Consider the following 14980-nt stretch of genomic DNA (forward strand, 5'->3'; position numbering starts at 1 on the left):
ATTTCACAATATATTTTGATCAAATAAATGCAGGCTTGATAAGAGATTTCTTTCAAAAAAATTAAAAATAGTAATGTTTCCAAACTTTTGACCAGTACTACTGGTAGTTAATGTAACTATTTAAATATAATAATTAATAAATTGCTATTGGCAACTTAATAGTTTTATAGTTCTACGAGATATATATAGAAAAAATCATAGACCAGTCCTTCTCATGGGTGTCACCAAAATGACTTACCTGTATGAATGAAGGTTAAATAAATGAAAGGTTAAAATAAAAGGTTAAGGATGACAGACACTAAACCCCTCCCAAAACTTCCCAAATCTCCTCCCCAAAACACAGGTGAGTTGGCAGAATATAAATTTTGTGAACTTGGCTTGGTCACACAGGCACTTGTGTCTCCAGAAAGGCTTCTGGAATCCAAAGCACCAGATTTTGGGTTGAAATAAATTAGGAAAATGGGGCTTGGCGTGAGTGGACTATGGTTATCTTGATTATATCTTCTGAAACAACCAGCGTATGTTATGTTTTGGATGCTGGTGAGCTGGTGAGCTGGTCCCATGCGGGAAGCTTAATTAGATTAACTAGCGAAGCTTCCCTGGTCAACAAGCTTCACCAGAAAGACCATGCTGGTTGATCAGCGTCACAGATCAGCGCCAAACCAGCATAAGCCAGCATGGAAATTCATGCTGGTGTATGCTGGTCCTTTCAGCAGCGATTCTGGTGGTTTCATCACTCAGTTTGCTTGATCATTTTATTCTGATGATGTTCCATTTGTTGTGTAGAGTCTGCTTTGATCAGGTAAGGTGTTTTTATGTTTTATAGACGGGGAACGATGACTACAAATTGACAGCAACTTCTGAGGATGACATCAAAAAGGCCAAAAAGGTCAAAAGAAAGAAGAGGGATGTGAACGAACTGAAGAAAGAAGTGGAACTGGTGAGAAATTGAATGCATATATATATATATATATATATATCTTTTTTTTTTTCTGTGGAGAACTGAGATGCAAGCTTTTTTTGCTCTTCTGCAGGATGACCACAAGCTGACATTGGATGAACTTTCACGCAAATATGGCACTGACTTGAACAAGGTGAGCAGAGGTTTATTGAGACTTTTGAAAATTTGATATATTTTAATACATTTTATGTTACTCTATATTCTCTGCATAAAATTATACATTTTGCCTCCTTTTTATTTAAAATATAAAGAGACAAATGTATTTTATGGTCATGTTATATTAGTTTTTATTAAAAAAACTAAAATGTTTTATCTTAGACTTAAGACCCTTCCCTGTAGAATGAAAAATAATAATAATAATAGTAAAAATAGTAATAATAGTATAAAAGTGCATAGAAATTTATGTAGGTGTTTAAAAATTTTGGTCATATAATTTCATGTAGCCTTTAGTTCTAAGTTGAAACTGTGTGTTTTTTTTCTGTAAATGTTTAATTACTCAATGTTCATACCCTATGGCAGGGATTGTCGTCTTCACGTGCAAGGGAGATCTTAGAGCGTGATGGACCGAATGCATTGACCCCACCTCCTACGACTCCAGAATGGGTCAAGTTCTGCACACAGCTCTTTGGTGGCTTCCAAACACTGCTGTGGTTTGGTGCATTTCTTTGTTTCACGGCATATGGAATCCAGGCTGCATCTTCTGAAGAACCGGCAAATGACAATGTATGGGAGAGGAAATTTTTTGTCGTAATTATTTATATACATTTGCGTTTTATGCATTTAGTAGATGCTTGTATCCAAAGTGACATACATTGCTTTCAAGATATAGATTTTCCCATGCATTCTCTGGGATTTGAACCAATGACCTTGGCGTTGACCTTGGAAATGTTTATAAAAATGCATACAAGTAATTCAATGTCAATTCACTGTAGATTACGCTTTCTAAAAACCTAATTGTGTTTTTTTCAGCTGTACCTGGGACTTGTGCTTGCCTTTGTTGTTATAGTCAATGGATGGTTCTCATACTATCAAGAATCCAAGAGCTCCAAGATCATGGAATCTTTTAGGAACCTTGTTCCTCAGGTACAGATATGGTGTCTTACAAAACATTGCATGCTCAAATGTAGCTTTCCCATGGTATTCTCATTCTTCTGTTCTGGTTAATGTAGCAAGCCCTGGTTGTGCGTGATGGAGAGAAAAAGATCATCAGTGCCGACGAGGTCGTTGTAGGTGATCTTGTGGAGGTCAAAGGTGGAGACCGAATCCCAGCTGATCTACGCATCATCTCTTCACAAGGATGCAAGGTAAGACCTAAAGCATTTCTGCAATAAATATCCCATCAGTGCCTTTTTATGAAACTTCCCTTCTACCTTTTCAGGTGGACAACTCTTCCCTCACTGGAGAGTCTGAACCCCAGAGTCGCACTCCTGACTTCTCCCATGAAAACCCTCTGGAGACCAGAAACATTGCGTTTTTCTCTACTAACTGTGTTGAAGGTACATGAAAAGTTTCTGTAGTATGCTGGATACATTGGATGCATTTTACAATAGCTTTGGACAAACTGAACAACTAAATTGCTTGAACATAATGAAACCCTAGGTACTGCCAAAGGGATTGTCATCAGCACCGGTGACCATACCGTCATGGGTCGTATAGCATCACTTGCCTCCAGCCTGGACGGTGGAAAAACACCAATTGCTAGAGAGATTGAGCACTTCATCCACATCATCTCTGGTGTAGCTGTCTTCCTGGGCGTGTCCTTCCTAATCCTCTCCCTGATGCTTGGATATGGGTGGTTGGAAGCAGTTGTTTTCCTGATTGGAATCATTGTTGCTAATGTACCTGAAGGTCTTCCTGCCACTGTAACTGTAAGTTAGATTGTTTTGTTATTCTACTTGTTGTCTAGTAAACTGTATCTACTTTTTAAATCATTAAATCCCGGTCATATGGGTACGTCTGTGCCAAAAATTATTACTTGAAATTTGTTTACTCGTGTAGGTGTGTCTAACTCTGACTGCCAAACGTATGGCAAAGAAGAACTGCCTGGTGAAGAATCTGGAAGCCGTGGAGACTCTTGGCTCGACCACCACCATCTGCTCTGACAAGACTGGAACTTTGACCCAGAACCGAATGACCGTCGCTCACATGTGGTTTGACAACCAGATTCATGAAGCAGACACCACAGAGAACCAGAGTGGAACCGCATTTGACAAGAGCTCTGCTACTTGGGCTGCCCTCGCACGTGTCGCTGGTTTGTGCAACCGTGCTGTTTTCCGTGCTGAACAGAGCCATCTCCCAATCCTTAACGTGAGCTTCCCTCTAGTTATCTTAATATCTATATGAGCACCATAAAGATATGCAAGGCTTGCAACGTTTACAATTCCAATAGGCAATATAACTGTTATTGTGAGTGAAAACTTTGTTCAAATAAATATTTTGTAGCGAGAAACAGCTGGTGATGCCTCAGAGTCTGCCCTGCTGAAGTGTATTGAGCTGTGCTGTGGCTCAGTCACTGAAATGAGAGAGAAGTACACAAAGATTGCTGAAATCCCTTTCAACTCCACCAACAAATATCAGGTATTTTTGTTGATGTATTCTTTGGAGATTTGCAGATTTGACTGGTCATCCTAACAGCACCTAATCTGCTTTTTCTAGCTCTCAATCCACAAGAATCCCAATCCCTCAGAGTCTAAGCACCTGATGGTGATGAAGGGAGCGCCTGAGAGGATCTTGGATCGATGCTCCACCATTTTGATTCAAGGAAAAGAGCAGCCTTTGGATGATGAAATGAAAGATTCGTTCCAAAATGCTTATGTAGAACTTGGAGGTCTTGGAGAAAGAGTTCTGGGTAAAGCAACCTTATGAAGTTTACCTGTGAAAACACAAAAGTTATGACTTCAGAAGAATATGCCCTGTTGAAAAAAAACAGCATATGCTGGTTAGGTATGTTTTGAAGCATGGCAGCTGGTTTGAGCTGGTTTAAGCTGGTCAAGTGCTGGTATTAAGCTGGTCCTAAGCAACTAGCTCCAGCTCAGGACCAGCTTAATCCAGCTAATGACCAACTAAGGACCAGAATAAACCAGCTCAAACCATGCTTCAAAACATACCTAACCAGCATATGCTGTTTTTTTTCAACAGGGTGAACACACTGAATGGTAAATTACAGCATGTTTGAATAATTCTGTGTTTTCTTTCACAGGCTTCTGCCACTTTTCCCTCCCTGATGACCAGTTTCCTGAAGGTTTTGCATTTGATTCTGAAGATGTGAACTTCCCCACTGAGAACCTGTGTTTTGTTGGCCTAATGTCCATGATTGATCCTCCTCGTGCTGCTGTACCAGATGCAGTGGCCAAATGCCGGAGTGCTGGAATCAAGGTGTTGTCCTCTGCTTAAATATACTGTTCCCATATCAAATTATTCAAACAATAATTACTGGTAACCATTCAATTACAGCTAAGATCATTATTATTCAAAGCAATTTAAATGAATGACTCTTCCAATACAGGTTATCATGGTTACTGGTGACCATCCAATTACAGCTAAAGCTATTGCAAAGGGTGTTGGTATCATCTCTGAAGGCAACGAGACTGTGGAAGACATTGCAGCTCGTTTGAATATCCCCGTTGGAGAAGTTAATCCAAGGTAATCCAATCACCTAAAACAAAGCAATGTTTTCAGATTAAAATATATATGGCGAACTTCACTAGAATTGCTCTAGATGTCTGCTAATACAAAGTGTGTCTCTAGAGATGCTAAGGCCTGTGTGGTCCATGGAGGAGAACTGAAGAATATGAGTGAGAGTGACCTGGATGACATCCTGAAACATCATACAGAAATTGTGTTTGCCAGAACTTCTCCACAACAAAAGCTGATCATTGTGGAAGGTTGTCAGCGACAGGTACTGTCAGAGAGTTATATATCCAATCCTAGTTGATACTAGATGATTTTATCCAGCTGGTACCATTTTAATGGATTTTTTCTCCCATCAGGGTGCCATTGTAGCCGTAACCGGTGATGGTGTCAATGATTCTCCTGCTCTGAAGAAGGCTGACATTGGTGTGGCTATGGGTATTGCTGGATCTGACGTATCCAAACAGGCTGCTGACATGATTCTTCTGGACGACAACTTTGCCTCAATTGTTACTGGAGTAGAAGAAGGTATGACATGTTATTGGGAACGTAATTGATTGAGGAATTATAAAGGTTTCTTTGAGACTTATTTCTCAAATGTGTCTTCAACTTTAGGACGTCTGATCTTTGACAACTTGAAGAAGTCCATTGCCTACACGTTGACTAGTAAGATCCCTGAGATGTCACCCTTCCTCTTGTTTGTCCTTGTCGGTATTCCTCTACCTTTGGGCACCGTCACCATTCTCTGCATTGACCTGGGCACTGACCTGGTAAGAAACAGTACTATTACTGTAGAGAACTTTAAAATATGCAGTCTATTTTTAATTAGTTTTAATTGTTGTCACAGATTCCAGCAATCTCATTGGCATATGAAAATGCAGAAAACGACATCATGAAGAGACAACCCAGAAATGCTCAAACAGATAGGCTGGTGAACGTGAGGCTAATCAGTATGGCATATGGTCAAATCGGTAAGAGCATTCTTACCAAAACTGAGGATGTTTTGAACATCGATTTAAAATCTGTAATATGGGTAATGCATTCATTTTATTGTCATTGTTTTCCTTTTTAGGTATGATCCAAGCAGCTGCAGGGTTTTTTACCTACATTGTGGTTATGGGTGAGAATGGATTCTGGCCCAGTTATCTGCCAGGACTTCGAGTTGGCTGGGAAGACAGATCTATCACTGACCTGGAAGATAGCTATGGACAACAATGGGTACGCGTCAAATATCTAGCAAAACTTGATAAATGTGAAACCAAAAAGCTTCTATTTCATGTCACACATTTGAAAATCAACCGTATAATATATAGTTATAAACATTGCTTTGTTCTTGTGTGTTTTCTTGTCTGATGCAGACCTACGAGGCCAGAAAGATTATAGAGTCCACATGCCACACAGCATTCTTCATTAGTATTGTGGTTGTGCAGTGGGGTGACTTGATCATTGTAAAGACCAGAAGAAATTCCATTGTACAGCAAGGAATGAAGTATGTAAACAAAAGAGATGCAAACAAGCTTCAAAGAAGCCATAAAATATTGGTGGATTGTTTGTTCAGTTCCAGCTCAAGGCTGCTCACCTCTAAAGCCTTATCATAATTTGTTCCTTTTTCTTTCCTAGAAACAAAGTCCTCATCTTTGCTTTTTTTGAGGAAGGTGCCATGGCAGCTTTCTTGTCCTACTGCCCAGGCATGGACGTTGCTGTCAGAATGTATCCTTTAAGGTAAGCGGACATATCTAGGCTTTTGTAATGTTCAGACCTTTTCATATGTTTAGCTGACTTTGAAAAGGATATAAATGACATGTCAGGAATTGAAAATAGCAGTAAAATTAACAAAAAATCCATGTTTTCTTTTCAATTTAGACCATTGTGGTGGTTCACTGCCTTCCCATATTCACTACTCATCTTCATCTATGATGAAATTAGAAAATACATCCTACGGCAGAATCCAGGAGGTAATAACAGATTTTTCCTACACATGTTTGCAGACTTCATTATCCTCAATAAAGTTTGTTGTATTTCATTACTTAGAGAGATTGAGAATGAGTTGGCTCTAATATCTGTGCTATTGTGTTTCAGGCTGGGTGGAACAAGAAACATACTACTGAAACAAGACGACGTTCTATTGCAAACTCATGTTAGGAGACATTTTTGGATATGCTCAAAATGATACAGAATCTGGTCGATTTCAGCAAATAAAAGTCAAATAATATGGAGCTGAATTTGTGTGTGTGTTTTATTAAACTGAAAAGAGAATGATAAAAATAGTGAGCGTGCTCAAAAGGTTTTAGTGCTAATCAAATATTAAAAAAAGATCTTACAGATCAACTGATCAATATATATATGTATAATACAATATATATATATTGATCAGCAAATGAAACAACAGCAAATGTGACTCTATAATTGCTGCATTTATCCGACACTTTTATCCAAAATGACTTAAAGGGTTAGTTCACCCAAAAATGAAAATTCTGTCATTAATTACTCACCCTCATGTCGTTCCACACCCGTAAGACCTTCGTTCATCTTCAGAACACAATTTAAGATATTTTTGATAAAATCTGATGGCTCAGTGAGGCCTGCATTGCCAGCAAGATAATTAACACTTTCAGATGGCCAGAACGTTACTAAAAACATATTTAAAACAGTTCATGTGACTACAGTGGTTCCAACCTTAATGTTATAAATCGTCGAGAATACTTCTTGTGCGCCAAAAAAACTAAATAATGACTTTTCAACAATATCTAGTGATGGGTGATTTCAAAACACTGCTTCATGAAGCTTCAAAGCTTTACGAATCTTTTGTTTCGAATCAGTGGTTCAGAGTGATTTCAGTAAACGAGGCTTCGTTATGTCATAAGTGTTTCAAAATTTCAATAGTTGACTTTGGCAGTTTGATACGCGATCCGAACCACTGATTCGAAACAAAAGATTCGTAAAGCTTTGAAGCTTCATGAAGCAGTGTTTTGAAATCACCCATCATTAGATACTGTTGAAAAGTCGTTATTTTTTTTATTTTTTTTGGTGCACAAAAAGTATTTTTGTCGCTTTATAATATTAAGGTTGAACCACTGTAGTCACATGAACTGTTTTAAATATGTCTTTAAGAGCTTTCTGGGCATCTGAAAGTGTTAATTATCTCACTGTGCCATCTGATTTTATCAAAAATATCTTAAGTTGTGTTCTGAAGATGAACGAAGGTCTTAAGGGTGTGGAACGACATGAGGGTGAGTAATTAATGACAGAAATGTCATTTTTGGGTGAATCAACCATTTAAAACCGCGTGTGATTTACATGCATGAGTCTATATCTGTCTGTACTTGCACTCTCTGGGAATTGAACCCATGACCTCTAATACTGAGAGTTCAGGTACTTCTTGGTATCATGTGGCATGTAGTTTGTGAGAGATGTTTATACATATCAGTGAAACCAGCAGAACGTGCTGAACATTAGTCAAACATTCCATTATAAAAACATTAGTTCACAAATGTCTGCCATTATGTCATCATCAGCTGTGTTATGCTACTAAACTTTTTGAGGAAGTGAGGTTGACATACCAGTGAGGCTCTGTTGACTGACAAAACAGAAAGTTGTTTACAAAACAAGGAGAAGGTAAAATTAAAATGAGTGCTTAATAGTGCATAATTGTACCCATTTATCAGATTTAATACAATTTAGTCATTCTTCACTTACTTTTCAAATGGACAAAAGTCATAAAAATAAGAGAGCATCTAATTTTTAATGTAGAAATCTTTCATAAATACAGACAAAAGAAATATTCAAAACCTAAAATTACAAACAAATATGTGCATTAATTAACATGAAAGGGATATTACTTTCAATATTAGCAAATTGATGTTAAAATACAAATTGTTATATAAATGAGATGTGATGAAGGTTAAATGAATGTTAAAGATAGATGACACCTGCCAAACTCCTCCCAAATTTTCCCAAACTCCTGCCCTTAAAATAGGTTAAGCTGACAGGGTACAAATTTGTGAGCCTAGTTTGGACATTTGTGTCTCAAAGTGGCCAACAGGAGGATATAGAGGGTTCTCCTATCCAAAGCGCCACATTTGAATTGAAATAAGGAAAACAGGATTTGGTGGATTTTGGCTGTCTTTGCTGGAGTGTTTCTTTACACGTTTTTCTTCTTTTCTTACTATTTAATGTTTCATTTGTTGTGTAGATTTTTTTGTCATTGCCTCTACTTTTTTATGGGGTCAGGTAGGGTTACAGTTTTATGTTTTATACAAAGCTTTATGTATCGGTTTCACTTTTGTCCTTGGGGGTCAATAGGTGGAATATACATATATGCTTTCATAGGAATCACTGTATCATGTTGACTGCTTGAGTGTTACCCTCACGAAAAAGAAGTATACTTCAAGTTAATTTTATTAAGTATACTTAAGTAAAGTTCAAGTACATTTTTAAGTATACTTTATGTGGTCAGTATACTAATGTGAATGTACTAGTAGTTTACTCGTAAGTGTACTATTTCAGCACTGCTTTTAGTATATATAAAGTATACATTTAAGTGTACTATAAGTGTAACAGTAGTAAACTTTGAATACACAACTACGTTTTTCATTTGTACTCAATCTGTACTACAAGTGAACTTATAAGTATACTAGTTGTTTACTATTTTAATACTTGTAGCACATTTTTTAGTATATGAAAGTACACTTTGAAGTGTACTCAGTAAACTACTAGTTTAGTAGTTTTACACTGTAAGTATACTTGTACGTTTTCTTTAAGTTAACAAAACATCATACTTACAGTTTACTATTTATATATACAAGTATACACCAAATAAACACTTTTCTGTGAGTACAAGTCAAGTGTAATTTTCAGTATATTTCTGTGAAGTACATAAAAAGTAGACTGAAGTCATACTTCCTTATTTTTTAGTTTAAAAGAAGTATACTAATAGCACACTTGAATACTTCTTTTTCGTAAAGGTATCCAAAGCAGACATGACAGTGATGAACTTTCAGAAAGTTGAGTATTGTGTCTATAATAAGTGTTTTGTAGGTTGCTTTGGATAAAAGTGCCTGCAATTAAAGTGTAGGTGTGTATAAAAGTAAAAAGAGTACTATTTACTACTGTGTTAAATTACTACTTTTTATTTAAAGCTGCAGTGAGATTTCTCCACCACTAGTGGCACCCAAAGAACTGCAAAAAATAATGACAAACAGAATTGCATTGTTCAGCAAAACAGGTAATCCTGCGTCAAAACTCATGCCACTGGTTGAGCCAATGTTGCCAAATCAGGTCGCAGATAAAAAGTTAGATTCAGTTTTTGATTCAATACATTTATTAAATATTATATTTATTATACCACATACTGTATGTATAAAAATGAGTTGCAGATGAGAAGTCAAACCAGATGAGAAGTCAACCTGGCACATCTGACACACATGGACGCACATACATTGCACATTTTTTCTTAAAATAAGAAAAAAGTGAAATTAAAGATTTAAGAAAGTCAAGTAAATACTCACTGCTCTTGGCAGTGTCTCTTCTTGACCGAGAGCCACAGGAAGCTGGTGGAAGAAACGTGAACGGGGCAGGTGATGATGACAGAGAAACTGCTGCAGAGATGCAACCAATCCATGATTAAAAGGGAGATCTGCTAGACATGCCAATGTATCACAATTTCATTTTAGACATTTTATTCTCAACAATTGTTACAATTATTATTACAACAAAGATTTATTCAAAACTTTATTTTCTTTCCCTTCATTAACAGGCTAGTAGATGAATACAGAATAAAGAGATGGCTGAAGAAGCACTGTTTCTCCACAAATGGCAAGAGGATTATGGGGACCACCACACCCTGCAAACATCATCCTTGTCTTTAGCCCTTAAACAAAGACAAATGAATCTTTTTCACACAAACAAAAAATTAGGTGCTTGTTGACTCTGGTAACAAAAATAACTGAAGGGATAATGTAGCATCATGTGAAAGGGTCAATGACGTGACGCATCTTTTTTTTTTTTTTTTGTCCAAAGGCCTTAATAATAATAAAAAACAAAGATATGACATTCAAAGTATCTCTTTTATTGAATCCAAAAGGTTTTAATTATATTTTGCTACATATAAAGGTATTTTAAAGATTCTTAAGTGTCAAAAGGTCATTCGGTTTAACCGTCCAAAGGCCAATACAGCCATTTCATTTGTGATTAAAATATCTGAAAATGTAATAAATGTATATATTTTTTATTCTGGCATGATTTTATAACATCATATATCAACATAATGCAAAATGGTTTTAAAATTATGTGTAGAAGTCGTTGCTTTGTTATGAGAAATAAAGTTAATTTCATTGAGGTCATTCGGAGTAACCAATATAAAGGGACCATTTTGGGTCAAGTCAATATCATGTGACAGGATGTGACATCATTCAGACACCTGCAAAAGGACCACACGGTGGTGAAGCAAAGTAACTAACTCTCTGTTAACTATTTAAAAAATTCATGTTTTCACTTGATCATACGCATGTCTCGAAACATCAGGTCATTCGGTACAACCGCTATAAAACATGGAAAATGTTGTAATATTTTAAAAACTTGTACTAAATATAAAATGTTTAATTGTCCTTTTGCTAGCTAGCTAGATATCAGCCTGTTAGCATTGTTTGAAAATATCATCATTTGGTATAACCGAAAGTGTAATTCGGTAAAACCGAAGTTTTAGTTAAACCGAATGACTTTTTTGGTGACACATTTTGTCCATCTTGTAAAATATGACAAAAGCAGTGTTAATTGATTAAAAAAACACATAATCTCATTGTTAACACTTAATAAAACCTCAAAATGAATTATATCTTCATTATGTTTTTTTTTTACACTTTTAAAAACCTTATTCGTCAATAACCCAAAAGCAATAGTGTTTTTGTTGTTGAAACACTTTATTCACAGTATGCCATTATTAATTTTTTCCAATTAGAAACACCCTCATTAACCCTAAAAAAGATGCTCTTCATCTTACATGACTGTACATTATTGTAAAGCACTATACTTTTTCTTTAGAGGTAAAATATTTTTAATGGAGGTAAGTGTATTTGACTTCAGTTACTGACAAAGATGAATAAAAAATCCTGAACATCAGCAACTTTAAATGAACTATTAACTGGCAAATAATAGAGGTTTCATATAAAATAAAAACGAATAAATAAATGTATAACACTAACAGCCAAAAACAAAAGCATTTGTAAATGGTGTTTTATGTAGTGTCCAACAAATCTTCATCTACATTAACACTGGGCACATGCTCATTTGAATCATTTCACAACTTTTGCTGGTAATAACACAAGTTAATTGAAAATGTCACATATAACATCACAAGTTTTACAGCTTCCACACCAAATATTCTATAGCAAATAACGAATTATATCTTGTTTAAACAAGCTACTAGTTCATTTCTTACCTCAGAACTGTGCAATTTCTTTCCTTTTTAGTCAGCTAATCAATAAATTCCGTTCCACTACTAACCTCCAGGTGTCAAACTCTAACCTTCTCTGACATAATTTAACACAGCATATAAAAAGTTGATTAATTGAAGCAGTCGCGAAACTGATCTTCAGTGGGAACGCGTCCCTCAGTCGGACCGTTAACATTTAAACTGACTGAGCGCGCGAAGCCCACATTTCTGCTTCGGTTAAAAGAGAGAGAGAGAGAGAGAGAGAGATAGATAGATAGATAGATAGATAGATAGATAGATAGATAGATAAGGGATCTGAATTATTAAAAATTAAGCAGTTTGGAAAAAAAAAAAAAAAGGATTCGCCAAAATGTAGGCCTACATTTGTGTTTCAAACCTCCTGCTTCTTCACTTTTTTTTTTTTTTTTTTTTTTTTTGATCAATGACACTAAAAGTTTTCTCACTCATTGTCGGCAGCCACTACTCTCTCTTAAAATCAAAATTTCCCCTTTTTACATTCCTGGTATTACACCATCAGGGCACGAGTAGCCCACTCTACAGTATGTATTTATCGAAGCAGAAAGTTAGCAACGTCAATAATGAGATTTTGTGGTGATGAGCTCAGAAAAAAATGGGGACTTCCTAACCACACGTCATGGAAGGAGTGGTAGAAGAGCAACCTCTTTATGACTTATGTGGAAATTTTTGATTCAAAAATGTAATCCACACAAAAGTTTTCTTTAAATACAACTTACAACTTGCTTGATAAACTCGACTCTCAGTAAAGTTTGGTTGCATTTTGCCTCTGTACTGCTTTTGGCTTCGGGGTTTTTCTTTCTTTCTATTTTGGTGTGGGGAAATTAGTTTGCTTCCTGAACACATGACTCACTGCATGAGCTTCTCTCTTTGCTGCTTTAAATATTTAAATAATGGCACTGATCTACTTAGAAGTTTAACAACGTGCATCAAAGCATAGAATCGTGAGGTTTTTTTTATTGCGACGTATTATACAAGATCCTACATTAATCCTACTGCAGGTGTTGTAGAGCCTCCTGGATGATGTTTAATCTGCTCCTTTTCACTGGTGTAGTAAATATATGCTTAACGTTGAAGGTCCTTTCAGCTGGAGTCACTCAAGTTTTAACTACTGATTTGGATGAATGAGTCTCTTATCAGATAGACTTTCTGGTAATATATTTGAGATGATATATTGGATAACATGCCCTTAAACCAACTGTGATTACACTTGTCAGTTAGGTGGCACTTCCTGTCTATGTGGTTGGTTCTTCACCAACATGAGTTGCAGTATGAAACATCCCTTTTTCTGTTTAGTCAACAAATCCTTGAGTAAATTGGCCCAGTGTTCATGAGGAACCTGCTTCGCTATCAGGCAGCAAGATTGTTTGACGTTATGTCCTGTGTTCGACTTTTCCCAGTAACCTGATATGCAGATAGGCTGTCAATCTGAAGAGGAAAGTAAAAGTCTCTTTATGACTAAAAACACTGTGTGTTTGCAGCAGATTAAAAGCATCTGTGATGAATGTAGATGCAACACTAAAGCAGAAGAGCATGAGGAGCACTTTGCATATGAAGCACATGATGCATTAAGGAGTTCTTTAATGCTGCTAGAACTTCACACAACTGCTTTCAACCAACATGACCATGCTAATGTTCCTATCATTTATTCACTCCCAGGATTTGAAAAAAGTTTCCTCCAATCTCTGTAAATCTGCCCCTTCCAAAAAGGCCATTGCTTTGAGGAAAGTTTCAAGCGTTCTTCACAAAGTCCGATGTTAAGGTTAAATGACAGTTCACTGATCTTATAGGGAAATGGCCATATTATAGTGCCTACACTCTTTAAAAATAAAAGGAGGTTTTCACAGTGATGCCATAGATTAACCTTTTGTTTCCCCAAAGAACCTTTCAGTGATCAGTTCTTAAAGAACCCTTTTTTTTCCACAATAAAGAACCTTTTGTTCAATGGAAAGGTTCTGTGGTCGAAGGTTCTTCATGGAACGATTGTATATACGCCCATCTTGAAAGAAAGCATGTTTTTTGGTGTCATGCAGCCTAAAAGACATGGTCTCATTCTCTGGATAAAGTGTAGAGTTGAATAACCAGTTTTAAGAAAAGCTGTTTTGTAATTCTAAAAGAAAGACATGTGCATTGGAACAGATGGATTGTTCATTGGTCTTGAGAGACATTTACAATGAAACAAAGCAATATTGTCAATTGCGATAAAGATGGTGCAAAATTTAAGAGGTCTGACAGAAAGGTGGCATTGCTATAGGAATGTGTTGGTACAAAAAACCCCCACATGATAGAGTGATCCGGGGTTGTTTTTTAGTCATTGCTACGTTTGTCCTTTGTGTTATCATTGTTACGATCTCTGTTGTTGTTTCTGTTTGAAGTCTTGGTGGCTTGTGGTTATCTTTTTCTGTTTGGTTAATGTAAGGGAGGTATGGCAGTTTTAAACTTAAGTTATTATTTTGGCTCGCTCAAGCCCTGAAGTTCTTTTGCTCCCATTTGGGGTAAAATAATGGGGGGAAAAATGAACTGTGAGATACCTGTTGGAAAGGTTTATTTATGTTACACCCTGTCCTATCCTGGTCATAATACTCAGACAGAAATGCCAAATGGTGGTTCCGGTACCCTCAGATGTGTGATGATGCTGGAGAAATACGTGTGGACGTTTAAGGCAGTTTGGAGGACACGGGGGCCGTGAGGCTCTTTTAAATCTGTTGCATTCAAGTTAAGAGAGGTTATTTTAAATATTTTTGACCTATATCTATACATTTGAAATGTTATACCTCCAACCCTACCTAACAAAACCCATGAGAAAAAAAAAAATGAAAGAAAATACTCTGGTAATACAAGATGTATCTTACCGGTGTGAACAGACTTTGTTATTAGCCTCAACAAAGAGTGTTTTCATTCAAAAGCTAATATGTCTGTTTCCC

At 36.5% G+C, this 14980-nt stretch overlaps 1 protein-coding gene and 1 long non-coding RNA gene across 2 annotated transcripts; both read left to right on the forward strand.

The window, feature by feature from the left end:
- The first annotated feature begins 372 nt into the window (after positions 1-372).
- LOC127513889 (sodium/potassium-transporting ATPase subunit alpha-1) lies at positions 373-6807 on the forward strand. The gene is made up of 22 exons (XM_051896054.1): positions 373-471; positions 827-940; positions 1035-1094; positions 1481-1684; positions 1931-2044; positions 2131-2265; positions 2340-2457; positions 2561-2829; positions 2960-3268; positions 3404-3538; positions 3617-3809; positions 4161-4336; positions 4467-4603; positions 4709-4859; positions 4951-5119; positions 5207-5361; positions 5439-5562; positions 5664-5809; positions 5950-6080; positions 6212-6313; positions 6455-6546; positions 6671-6807. The coding sequence occupies exons 1-22, from the start codon at positions 460-462 to the stop codon at positions 6697-6699; spliced, it is 3075 nt and encodes a 1024-aa protein (XP_051752014.1). The 5' UTR covers positions 373-459; the 3' UTR covers positions 6700-6807.
- Positions 6808-8504: 1697 nt separating this feature from the next.
- Positions 8505-10927, forward strand: LOC127513909 (uncharacterized). The gene is made up of 2 exons (XR_007930524.1): positions 8505-8821; positions 10111-10927. It is a non-coding gene; the product is annotated as an uncharacterized LOC127513909 (long non-coding RNA).
- Positions 10928-14980: the final 4053 nt, after the last annotated feature.

Source organism: Ctenopharyngodon idella, chromosome 1 (genome assembly GCF_019924925.1).
Source record: "Ctenopharyngodon idella isolate HZGC_01 chromosome 1, HZGC01, whole genome shotgun sequence".
Taxonomy (NCBI): domain Eukaryota; kingdom Metazoa; phylum Chordata; class Actinopteri; order Cypriniformes; family Xenocyprididae; genus Ctenopharyngodon; species Ctenopharyngodon idella.